The sequence below is a fragment of the Cyprinus carpio genome, chromosome B7 (assembly GCF_018340385.1).
Source record: "Cyprinus carpio isolate SPL01 chromosome B7, ASM1834038v1, whole genome shotgun sequence".
Taxonomy (NCBI): domain Eukaryota; kingdom Metazoa; phylum Chordata; class Actinopteri; order Cypriniformes; family Cyprinidae; genus Cyprinus; species Cyprinus carpio.
In genome coordinates, this window is record NC_056603.1 from 10646080 (window position 1) to 10659403 (window position 13324).

Sequence of the window (13324 nt, forward strand, 5' to 3'; positions counted from 1 at the left end):
ATTTTTTTTGCAACCATTGTCCAAATGAAGTTCTTAGCAATGCATATAACTAATCAAAAATTAAGTTTTGATATATTTACAGTAGGACATTTACAAAATATCTCCATGGAACATGATCTTTACTTAATATCCTAATGATTTTTGGCATAAAAGAAAAATCTATAATTTTGACCCATGCAATGTTTTGTTAGCTATTACTACAAATATACCCATGCTTCTTACGACTGGTTTTGTGCTCCAGGGTCACAAATAATAATAAACACATTTGTGCATAACTATATAAACATATTTTGAAGACATATGAAAAAAATTAATAAAAACACATATCTATCCATTCATCCATCAAAGGTTTTGAAAAGTAAAAATTGATATAGAAAATTACTTTCAAAAAATCTCCTTACAGTAATCTACTATGAATCTACTTTACTGTAGATGACTAAATGTAATTTTCTGAAATTTTAGTGAGAAGATGAACAGCAGGCAGGAGAGACACCTGTTGGCCTGTCACAGAGAATTTATATTGTCAGATACAGCAAAATATATTACAGTACACGTTACATTTTTCATACCAAACATACACAGAAAAAAACAAAAAAAACAAAACAACAACCTGAAAAGTCCATTTCCACAAGCAATCAGACATGATCATATTTGCATATATTAATTTAACAACTTCCAAATTAAATGCATATAGACTGAAAATCATTTTTAAATAAATAAATTATATATATATATATATATATATATATATATATATACACACACACACACACACACACACACACACAGAGTTGAAGCAAAGGTTGCTTGAGCATTTTCAGAAAGCACGGTACTGAATGCAAGTGTTTCTTTAGCTTTGAGCAGTAGAAGAGTAAAATACTGTCAATAAACCATTAAAGATCGCATTTCAATTCTCAGATACACTGAGCGGACATTTCATTGAACTCTGTTGCCTGAGCATTTCCAGATGATATTCATAAAAATATCACAAGCAATATTGTTCCTAAGTGTCTAAAAGTAGTTAAAGTGTCTCTAAATTCTGTGTAAAGATGAATGCCATATAAAAGCCACTAATAAAAGACAATATGCCAGCTCTGACCTGTCTCACCTAGTATCAGAGACAGATGATTCTGTGTATTTGATGCATCGATTGCAGCTTCACAATATAAATGTAGTTACATTCACAATTTAAAATGGCTCAGTATGAATTAAATTTAACTTAAGCACACATCTGAAATAAGAAATAACACAAGAGAGGTTTTAAATATTGTTATTATTGCCAAACATTACAAAAGAGCACAACTGTTCAGTTATAAGAGCCAATGAAATGACAGTGTAACATGTCAAAAGTTGAGCTGAACTAACACTCTTAAGAGAAAATTCTGTAGAAGACCTGGCTTATTTAAGAAAACAGTAACATCCACATATTAACTTAAAGGGATAGTTCACCCAAAAATGAAACCGATCCCATGATTTACCCACCCTCAAGCCAGGTGTATATGACTTTCTTCTTTAAGACGAATACGATCGGAGTATTAAAAAATGTATAATGGCAGTGAATGGTGGTTGAGATTTTGAAGCAAAATAAAATGCATCCATCCATCATAAAAAGTACTCCACATAAAGACCTTCTGCAGCGAAGTGATGCGTTTGTAAGAAAAATATCCGTATTTAAAACTCTATAAACCGTAATCTCTAGCTTCCGCTAACTGTCGTACGCTAGAGATTACAGTTTATATAGATATTTTTCTTACACAAACGCATTGCTTTTCTTCAGAAGGCCTTTATTAACCCCCTGGAGCTCTGTGGAGTATTTTTATGCAGGATGCATGGATCGGATGCACTTTATTTTGCTTCAAAATCTCAACACCCATTCACTGCCATTATAAAGCTTAGAAGACCCAGGACTTTTTGAATGTATTTGTCTGAAAGAAGAAAGTCATATACTGTACACCTAGGATGGCTTGTAGGTGAGTAAATCATGGGGTTATTTTCAGTTTTGGGTGAACTTTCCCTTTAAGAAAGTCATCCTCTTGCTCACATCTAATTAAAGAGACAGAGAATATTTAAAATACTGAAAGCTGAACAGTGATGGTTGTAGTGTAGTACCAGCAAATATCCACAATTCATGTGAAAATATTCTCTCACACAAAAATAGCACAATCCCTTGAAGCTGCCTTCAATACAATCAGCTGCATGTTTTTCATAAAAGTCAATTGGCACTTTATAACAGTCACACGTGATTTTCTTTGAAAAGAGCTAATGCATGCTGGTTCACTCACTTCCAACAGCATACAAACACTTCAGACAGCCTCAGACTGAAATTAAACATTTATCTCTAAAAAGCCACTTTTAAAGTTAAGTATTGTGTCACGGTTAAAAACAGTAGTGAGATATGAATCTGAAGTAACATGACATTTCAGTAAAGGGATCTCAAAAAACAATTCTATTTTCCTTTCAAATGGAAACAAAAACATCCATATCTCACCTAAAACTCGTCAGTTTTAAGTATATCAAGATGGTAGTTTTTAAAACACAGACTAAATGTTACGTTTCTCCACCGATGAAAGCCTGAACCTTTTTGGTTACAGTAAACCGTAACAATCCCAACACAAACAATACTTCACAGTTTGAAGTTTGGGCCACTGGTTGAAATACACTTTGTTTCATTTCTTTCTACATTCATTTGTGAAATGTAATCAGTATTAACCAACTGCTGCTTTTGTTAGATGCTGCTACACACAGAAGAAGAAGGACATAATGTAATGGCTGTTATGAAGATCTGTCAAATGTCTCAGAAGCTCAGGAGATCTCTGGTGATATTCTTCAAGTCCTCCGTGAAGATGAAAGCACCACGAGCAGATGTGAGACGTCATCCCTGCAGGTCAAAGGTCCTCAGACAATAGCTAGAGCAGCAGTACGCTACAAAACTCACAGTGGTTCTGTGTGAGAAATACAAAGAGCAAGAAAGAAAATCCACTTATAATATGTGCATAACTATTTCAAGTTTATTTCCAAACATCCGTATGCAAATTTTGAGTTTGAGCTTAATCAATGAACTTTCAAAATATCTTTGCATAAAAGATAATGCAATTAGTGTAACATGAGTATGTGAGTTATTATTATTTTTTTTAGATGCAACCCCCTAATGGTACATTTTTGGTATGGCTAGCTTAAGTTAAACTATCTCACAGGGAACAAGCTTTCATAACTGAAATCAAAATATATATGTATTTTAATGTGTGCGTATTTAACAGAGGTCACGTTCCTCCCGTAATACACATGCTTTTACAAGGCTGATCAATGAAGTGCTATTGAAACAGTGAGGATTTCCTGGTAAGAGTTCACAAAACACACACACACACACACACACACACACACACGACCTGAGACTGAAAATGGAGAGTATTACAGGAGTGAAAGAAGCAAATGGAAAAGAATTCCCTTTCTGTCGCTCGCACACGTGAACCGAGCACCACTCGTCTCCAAACATCAGCCGAACACTCAGGGTAAGAGGTAATTGGCGAGTGGATTAGATCTCTTAATGCACGTGAAGTAGCTGAGAGCAGCAGTTGAGCAGGATGATTGGGTTACGCTGCTGGATGTTGATACCAAAACCACAGCGCTGCATTACAGATGGAACATGACGGGCAGCAGAGCAAGCGCTGCTCATTTCAACCAATCAAACATACAGGAAGATGAGGAGATAGAGGAAGTGACAGGGGTCCGAGAAAACATCATGAGAGAGAGAGAGAATGAGAAGAGACAGAAAGCAGGAGAGCATTTTTGTGAATGTGTGGAAGTGAGGATGTTTGTGTAAATGATTATGCACATAATAATACGAGTAGGTCAATCCCAGAATGCACATGCATTTAAAAGGGACATGCACTACCGTTCAAGTAAGATATTTTTAATGTTTTTAAAAGAAGTCTCTTATTGCTCACCAAGGCTACATTCATATGATCAGAAATACAGTAAAAACTGTAATATTGGGAAATATTTTTACAATTTAAAATAACTGTTTATGTCACTTTTGATCAATTTAACGCATCCTTGCTGAATAAATGTATTCATTTCTTTACAAACCCTTACTGACTTCAAACTTTTGAATGGTTGGGTATGACAGAAAATATGATTTTCCTTGATCTTTGCTTAAAACAGATGCTAGCATTAAACTCAAGTCTAAAGTGATGCTTAAAGAGTCAGATAGAGGATGGAAAATGAGGAAAAGAAACCTTGAATAATACTATAAATGGATAAAAACAAATATAAAAAAAAAAGTGTACCGAGTGAAAAAGAGGAAACAAAAGGGAATTTTGCATCAGTACCTCTTGTGCACTCCTGCGAGTGCGGTCTCTCTAAGAGGAAACAGTTTAGGGTAGACGATGGTGAACATGGGCTGACTACAGCGGTGACAGTGACCCAGAGGCCACCGGACCACATCCAGCAGACTCTTGGGCAGCAGGAACCTCACATCTGCACACAAGACAGGAGAACATGTGAACCTTTAGGCTGGTGAATGTGAAGGAACCTGATGCTCTGCTGTGGGTTAGTTTGGGACTCTTACCCTTACTGGTCCAGCTGTGGGCCGCATGTAGGACTCTGCACGCCAGCTCCTCCAGAGGCAACACGCGGTCAGTCTCGGAGCCGATGGCCTTCACTTCAGAGGGCAGAGGAACAGTCACATCTCCCAGCGTCAGACAGAGCTGCTTCACGTCAGAGATCTGCGCGGCTAGACCACATCTGTGCATGCAGACAGATAAATAACATCAAGTGAACACAGTCATGCTGAAAAAGCCAGGAAGCAACCACACCAACTACAATGAAAAGCTATGATTACTGCCAAATCAGCAACTCTGATACTTTTGTAATTGACTTATAATGTCGGAAAGTTTGCATTTTTCCACCCAGAATCTCTCTTGGGAAAATAGAATATCAGTTTACAGTTTACAGAACTAGTTAGGAGATTTACAATAGCCGATCTTTAAAAGATATTCAAGAGTTTTGTTGTATGTCTGGGGAGAGTGGGCTCTGTTTGCAGGGTTACATGTGTGAAAAAAATCAATGTTGTTTACTTCGAGATAGATGGAAAATCTGACTGAGTCTAGACACATTTTCCACTAGTTTCTGTGGCACTGTTGGTGCAGTCACTCACAGGAATCTCAGGGAGCTCCACTGTGTTGCATGCTGATTCATTATTGTTAAATCATCTGTTTCAGATTTATTCTAGCCATAATGTCACATACATTTATAAAAAATAAAAAAAAGACAAAAGGTAAAAACAATCAAATAAAATAACATTTAATTCTCTTGCACTTAATACATTTATTTCTTTATGTCTGGCCTATGAATGAGCTGGGAAAAATAATGTTAATTATTTTATTTAAACAAAAATTTAAACAAACTTTAAAATGCGGGACAATGAACTGACAGTTTTCATTCAAAAACACAGAGATCAAAACATCACCAAACACAAAAACACTGCACTGCTAAATCTGAAGCAAAGCGGAGTGCCTAAATCCCCCTTAGCTTTTATAAAACAGTTATCCCATATACGTAGTAAGGCTTCACACAATAAAACAGAGCAAATAAAGTCTAATGATATTAAAAAAAACAGTACTCTTCCACCAAACCACGTAGTTCCTCAGAAACAGTTGTGGTTCCAACAAAGTGGTTTGCCGAGCAACACACAGAAGTAAACAAAGGTGTGTGTTTGTAGTGTAATTAACAACAGCTTCGAACGTGGCTCAACCCATCAGAATCAAGGACTGGAACTATCCGTTTTATAATATTGTTTTGAGTTCACTTAAATTAAAGGTTGTTATCATATTTTATATTATCATATGTTCTGTAATTGTTAATAAATGAAAGATAAAAACAATGTTAATACGATCACTTCTTTATGTTGTTTCCACATTAATTTGGACATTATACTTATGATTACACAATTAAAATGCTACATGTGATTAATCATGAGTAATTACAGATATATGTGCAATTACTTAGTTCATTTTTTTTTAAGCTCTTCTTTATGGTAATTTTGAAATTTCACTACTACAACAAACTCACTCACTCACCCACTGCAGCCGATGACTTTGTTATAAAGATAGGATGGAAGTCCCGTCAGATGAGCGTTGTTGTCCACAAAGACAAACTGCAGCTCCATGGAGCGCCCCAGATCTGACAGAAACAGAAAACATCAGAATATCAGCAACAATGTCAAATAATTCACCTGGTTTTTGTGCAATATATTCCAAGTCGTCTAAAACGAGGAACAGAAAACATTTCTCTCAAAGGTGTCGTTCTCAGATATGAATAAGCTTCGGTCCGTTCCTCACAAAAAGCCATCATATGGTTTCACAGAGCTTCAAAAAGTCTTGGGACTCAGTAGCATTTTTAAAAAATGTTTTTAAAAGAAGTCTCCTATGCTCAGCGAGGCTGCATTTGTTTGATGAAAAATACAGTGAAATATTATTATAATTTAAAATAACTTTTTTTTCAACTGAATACATTTTAAAAAGTAATTTATTCCTGTGATCAAAGCTGAATTTTCAGCATCATTACTCCAGTCTTCAGTGTCACACGATCCTTCAGAAATCATTCTAATATAATGATTTGCTGCTCAAGAAACATTTTTATATTATTACCAATTTTGAATATTTTTTCAGAATTCTCTGATTTTGAAAAAAGCATTTATTTGAAATATTCTTTTTTGCTACATAATAAATGCCTTTACTTTCAACTTCATGAATTCTTGTTGAACAAAAGTATTAAATTCTTTAAAAACAAAAATACTAATAAAAAAATCTTACTGACCCCCCAAATCCTGAGCTTTTGTATACATGTAAAGGTAACTTTCTCGACAGCACTGTCATTTCTTCTCACCCAGGGGCAGAGATGTCAGGCAGTTGGCAGCCATGGAGAGCTCATTGAGGTCGGGCAGCAGACAGAGCTGGCGAGGAAGGCAGTGCAGCAGGTTGCGGTCTGCCGTCAGACACTGCAGGGACAGACACTGATACAGACGCTCCGGAAGAGTACTCAGGAGGTTCATGGACACGTCCAGAGTCTCCAGCTCTCTGAGATCTCCCAGCTCTACCAATAGAAGCACATATACTTTTCTGTTAAAGTTTCAATCAGATAAAAGCAAGCTATTATAATCCTTATGCCCCCTGCTGGCAAAAACAGGAGCTGGTACTTTACATGACATTGAAAAGGAACCAAAAACAAAATCACACCTTCCCACATGTGTGCAATGCATGTCTCTAGTTATTAAATGTGCCTGAAACTGGTGGAACAATGAACTGTAAAACGCTTAGTTTGGAATAACTCACATATGATAAATTAAAGCCACGAACAGTCTCAGCTTCAGATGAAACACATGGAAAAGAGCAATAAAAAGACTGATATAAAACAACTGCACGCTTTGAAGCCAAGCATTTAAAGAGAGTGTCAAAGAGCTTAATCATTTCCCCACAGTCTCTTTATGAAGCTTTACTCCTCAGAAACATTTAAGTGTCATGTTGAGCACGAAAAATCAAAGTTTCTTCGCTGAATGACGTTTAATAACTGCAGGTTTTAAAGCTTCTGCTCATGCAGTTTTCTTCAGACTCGGCTTTTGAGTGAGGAATTATTTGATGCAGTTAAAGCTGCTTAATTACACAGGGGGGAAAAATGTTACAGATAATGTCTATGAATTAAGCGGGCTGTTTAACTAGAAACATTATTAATTACGCTGCTGCAGGAAGGCAGCACTGCATTTATATTCAGCTCGCATTCCCTTCTGCGATCGGAGTATATCCGGTTTATAAATGCATGTACAGAAAAAGAAAAATTATGTTTTAATTGCAGCAAGTAGCATGCAATTATTTATATTCAATCTGAAATATTATTTTTAATGTTCTTAAGCATGGTAAAGCAAATATTCAGCAATTCTTTTTTTGGTTTATTATTAGACTTTATTAGAATTGATCATCACTGTAATCAGTAGAAACAGCTCAGTTTTTCGGATGAATGCTGATAAATGTTTGCGACTCACCTTGCGGGAGGAATTTCAGTTGATTGTTGGCCAATCGGAGATGTCGTAATGAGCGCAGCTGACCGATCTCTGGACAGATGAGCTGAAGAGCGTTGTCACTCAGGTCCAGTGACTGCAGCTTCACTAGATTGCCAATTGCTGGAAAACAACATTATGCATAATGTGCCTGACATCGAAATATTGCTAAATACTGTATAATCACGAGACAGCATTACCTTGAGGAATTATCGCAATATTGTTTGAGTGCAGGTACCTAAATGAAACGAAAAATAGATTGCAGGACTGTTTCATAATCTTGTTTTTCATCAGGGGTAGTACAAATAATTATATTTGACCAAACTCAAGACTCCACCGATTTACATCATATAGCTATTGTTTAAGGGTGGGTAAGAAAACGTCCCAAAGATCGAGGGACCGCTTTTGGATAACAGTAATATTAGAGTTGTGCAACACACTGACAACTTACATAACATTGTTATAACACCAAGAAGAGTATAACAAACATTAATACTCACAATTCTATCAAGTTGGGAAGTTTCTGAGCCAGGTTCTCTGGCTGACAGGAGAAAAAAAACAGTATTAGGATGCAAAATATATTTATAATATACAGGGCCAAAGCAAAAATGAAGTCTAGCAGAGATCTTACAAGTGCTGTGAGGGAGTTTCTCTTCATGAAGAGACGCTCCAGGAACTGCATCCCTTCATCTCTGAGGAGCTCCACGGGGAAACTGACGAGGTTTCTGTAGTTCAGGAAAAGATTCTTGTGTCGCTCTTGCTTGGCCATAAAAATCGCTTCATGGAGATCAGACGCCATGTCTGCAAGAACCGTCTCTGGCCGAGAGAGTTTTTCCTTCTTTCAGCTTCTACTTTTCCATTCTAAAAGAATAATTTTTAACATTTCTTAAAGATTCATAAAGATTTCTTGATTTAAATTGTAAATAAATACATTTATTTATTAAGAATTAAGACAAAATATACAGAGTAATTAAAAAATATATAATATAAACAATAAAATAATGATAAGAAATAGCAGTAATTATCGAATCAAAGGTGAGATGTATTGTACAGAATGACAGTAACACGTTTACCAGCAACATTAAAGCATTATGTAATGTTACAGTAAAAATAATGATATACTAACAACAGTATGTACCAAGATGAGCTCAGATAATGATGCTGTACTGTACTGTCATTCAGTCTCATAACACATGATGAGTGTGTAACGTTAAACATAAATTAAGTGCCTACAAAAATCTAATCATCGACTACTTGGCAATCTCAAATTGTTGCTTTTTGGAATTAGGGAACTATAAAACTGACCTATGTAATACAAAACACTAAAATTAATATCAATAATGAATCGCAACTTACATTGTAGCCCTGTAGTGAATGAAAGAAGAATGATTCCCTCTTGAAAACCTCTGGAGTTGTTTGTGTACAGCACTAGCCTTCCGTCTACGTCACTGGATACAGGCACAGAGCATCATGGGAAATGTAGTTTTTCCCGCATCAAAAATCGCAAGCGCCACAGCAAGTAACATAACATAATATAATATGCTTAACAGTTTTACTTTTTCTTAAGAGAATTGTTAAGGAATCCATTTAAATAGCTTGGCTTCATTAATATTTATTCATATAATAATAAAATAAACTGAACTCCTACAGCTAACTGTTGTTATAATAATTCTAATATTATATTAAAAAAAGCTATTTCAATGTTCAATTTATTTGTCTTTATGAACAAATGTAATGCTTTTGAACACATTTGTTGCTTTCAGGAGTTCATGACGCAAAATGAATTTACATAACATTACTGACAATATATGAAAGTCCTTTCTGAGACATTTGAACCCTGTACAAAATGCCTTGGACAATGTCTGTTTTATGAATTCATAAATTCACTGAAATGCAAAAAGACGACAGGCGAAAATATGCTTAATATGTTAATTTAATTAAAATCTAATTATAACATGTTGAATGCATTAAAGGGATACTCCACCCCAAAATGAAAATTTTGTCATTAATCACTTACCCCCATGTCGTTCCAAACCTGTAAAAGCTCCGTTCGTCTTAGGAACACGATTTAAGATATTTTGGATGAAAACCGGGAGGCTTGTGACTGTCCCATAGACTGCCGAGTAAATAACAGTGTCAAGGTCCAAGGCGCCACAAGGATGCACTGTTTTCTTTCAAATCAAAGCTAAATACAGATAGAAACAGGGCATCCTTGTGGTGCGGTTGATACAGAAGAGCATACACAGCATACGGTGATATGGAGAGAAACAGTGGAGGAAGTTATTTTTATTCTCTTCTCTTACAAAAAGTGTTCCCGTCACTTCATATAACCCACGTCTGATGGCAGATGGAGTATTCTGACGATGACTTTCATACCTTTTATGGACCTTGACACTGTTATTTACTTGGCAGTCTATGGGACAGTCACAGGCCTCCCGGTTTTCATCCAAAATATCTTAAATTGTGTTGCGAAGACGAACGGAGCTTTTACGGGTTTGGAACGACATGGGGGTAAGTGTTTAATGACAACATTTTCATTTTGGGGTGGAGTATCCCTTTAAGTACAATGCCAAAATTGAGTTTACAGTTCTGTTTGATGATTATTCTTCCTACTTAATATACAAAACCAAATCACAAAGCAATTTATCTGTGTTATCAGAACCACACAATATCTGAGCCATCATAAATACAATAAATGCTAATCCTCTCCATATTCCTGAAGCACATTTCTTTTTTCTTCAAATTTACACAAAAGAAAGAAAACACCACAAATAAAGTTAAGTGCCTTTTTTTTTTTTTAATCGGAACAGCCAGGTTTGAACAGACTTGGACCACAAAACTTTCTCCATTCTCCCCTCCCATTCTGGATCTGTAACCCTCTTTATATAACAAACACATACACATCCAACACGTCTCAACTGAACAACCAAACATGATGCTCCACCGGCATCAAGGACTGCAATGAAATAACATCAAACAACGTTCTAGATGGCGCCATCAGATCACCTCTAATGCTCTCCTCTCAACCCTCACACACTCATAGAGCACACTTTAGCAGTCTGGACGTCAGTACAAGCATCTGGTGAGATGATGGAGAGCAGCAGTTTCCAGCAGCAGGGTACCCTCTGACGGCCACCTTCAGCCCTGAGAATATCTAGCCCATAGTTTACCGATCTGGAGTCGAGAAATCAGCCATTGGTCGGGTGTTACGGCTCTGTATTAGGAGATGGTCAGAGAGGAGCATTAGGACGGTGTCTTGTCCAATCTGTGAGTAACAAAAACCATGAAAAAAGCAGGAAAAATGACCAACATTGGAAGGACGTAACATTGGTGGCACTATACGATCATCATTTTTGTTGTTTTTCTCCAAAACTCCTCGCAATTATAAACATTTCCCTTATATAAAGATATTCGAGTGAAAAATTCAGGATATTTATTTGTTCTGGATTTACATATTTCACAATATTATTTCAATTTAATCAGCTCGATATCTGCATGAACACTAACTGCTGCATTTCTCCAACCATTTACCTTTATATCACATTTGCTTTATTTAAATTACACTGAAATAGTTGGTTTGCTATTTTGCGTGCTGATATTTTATTTCCATTTTTTTCTATTACAAAAATATTCATATAACCCAAGACAAACCTCTCCGTAATGCACATTCAATGCACCTGACAGCAGCAAAAACTGTACATCTGTTTATACTCCAAAGAATGCGTAACAAAAAATGTAAAACAGAACAATGCCAACAGTGGGATTCAGAGACATGAAAGGGAGAGGAGATCAGAACCAGTATATACTGAAAATAAATCCATTCTAATTAATCCATCTAGTGACCTTTGCCCCCAAGTTAAAAGATGGATAAATGAAACATCAACAACATTCCAGCACATTTGGAGTCAGTTGTCAGACCTGTTCTTGTTTTAATCTCACAAATAAATAATAAACAATTTTAAGCAAGATCCAATAGGAAAGAAAGCAGCTAGTCGTACAAAATGTCCATAACTCGGCAATTTCTCCACTCTGAGATTGTGGTTTGTAGCGTTTATGAGGTTTTACCCAGATACAGAGAGCAGTAATGTCCTTTTCATGAAAAAGGTCAGATGTACTTTATATATAGGTACATAAAAAAAGAGTGAATTAGATAAATGTCTGAAGAAAGAAAAAAAAAGGGGGGGGGGGGGGGGGTTAGGGGTTGGGGGGGGTTAAAGTGATTATAAAAAAGCAAAAAGAAATAAAAATAAATAATGAAAAAAAAAAAAAAAGGCCAGGTTGGGGGAAAAAGAAAAGTGATAGTTTTTCCTTTGAAAAATCCTTAAAATTTTTTTCAAAAACTGTTTCCTTAATCGACATAAGTGATCTATGTTACAAACACAACTTCTGCATAGAGATATGCTGAATCATATCTGTATAATCATTTATCAGACTCTGCTCGGAAGGAAGGAAACGCAGAGTTTATAAGATCAGGGTCTCCAAAGGGCGGCAGGATCAGTCACAAATAAGGCTGAACAATCAAAGTAAAGGTTTAAGCAATGAAATCAATCCAAAATTGGCCGAATTTGAAGTCATACTCTATTGATTAAAGAGGAATGAATAGCGAGACAAGAACACATCGGGGTCTGAGACGGAAACTTTTAAGATTCTGACCTGAGAGTATTTGTTGCGCATTAATGTGAAGAGAGACACAGTGTCGAGCTGTTACAGAATCACGTCGCTGGGTGCCGCCGCTAATGGCACGAAGACAGAAGACTGTGTGTTCATCGCCGCTTTTGCTTTTAAAGAGAGAGAATCTATCAAAACAGAAGGGATTGAACAACTTTTCACTGCAAAACTCAACTGTTAGAATGAACCTCCTACTGTTTTTCTCATTTTGCAGAACTATAAGCATCATAAAATGGACTGTAGTGGAAAGGCAAAGGATTACACCTGAAAAATCTCTTTACATTTATATATATATACATATATATATATATATATAACAACCACAAAAGAAAAACAATAACAAAATAGCAGCTTTTTTAGCACAGACATATAGATGATCAATCTGAACTGTAAAAAAGGTACAAAAGTGACCGACAAACGATGCACACGCTCTGTGGTCCGACGTACGACTGAACAACCAAGTGAGAGAACATTTCAACTCCACAAAGCCATAATTTTAAACCTTTTCAGCTTCTTTTTTTATCCGAATCCCTTTTAACATTTCAACATCTGCTGCATCTGTTGTTCGACCTTTCAATTATTCAGTGCGAAATGCATCTTATCCTA

At 36.1% G+C, this 13324-nt stretch overlaps 1 protein-coding gene across 2 annotated transcripts; it reads right to left on the reverse strand.

The window, feature by feature from the left end:
- Positions 1 to 1254: 1254 nt before the first annotated feature.
- LOC109093825 (leucine-rich repeat-containing protein 28-like) lies at positions 1255 to 9566 on the reverse strand. 2 transcript variants are annotated; one of them, XM_042727215.1, is made up of 10 exons: positions 9407 to 9566; positions 8682 to 8911; positions 8551 to 8591; positions 8251 to 8288; positions 8036 to 8173; positions 6886 to 7092; positions 6078 to 6180; positions 4568 to 4743; positions 4329 to 4476; positions 1255 to 2942 (listed from the first exon to the last, which is right to left on the reverse strand). In XM_042727215.1, exons 2-10 carry the CDS (start codon positions 8847 to 8849, stop codon positions 2873 to 2875), a joined length of 1089 nt encoding a protein of 362 aa, XP_042583149.1. In that variant the 5' UTR covers positions 8850 to 8911; positions 9407 to 9566; the 3' UTR covers positions 1255 to 2872. The 2 variants fall into 2 exon arrangements, with proteins under 2 accessions (XP_042583149.1, XP_042583150.1); XM_042727216.1 differs by lacking the exons at positions 8251 to 8288; positions 9407 to 9566 and having other exon boundaries at positions 8682 to 8781.
- Positions 9567 to 13324: the final 3758 nt, after the last annotated feature.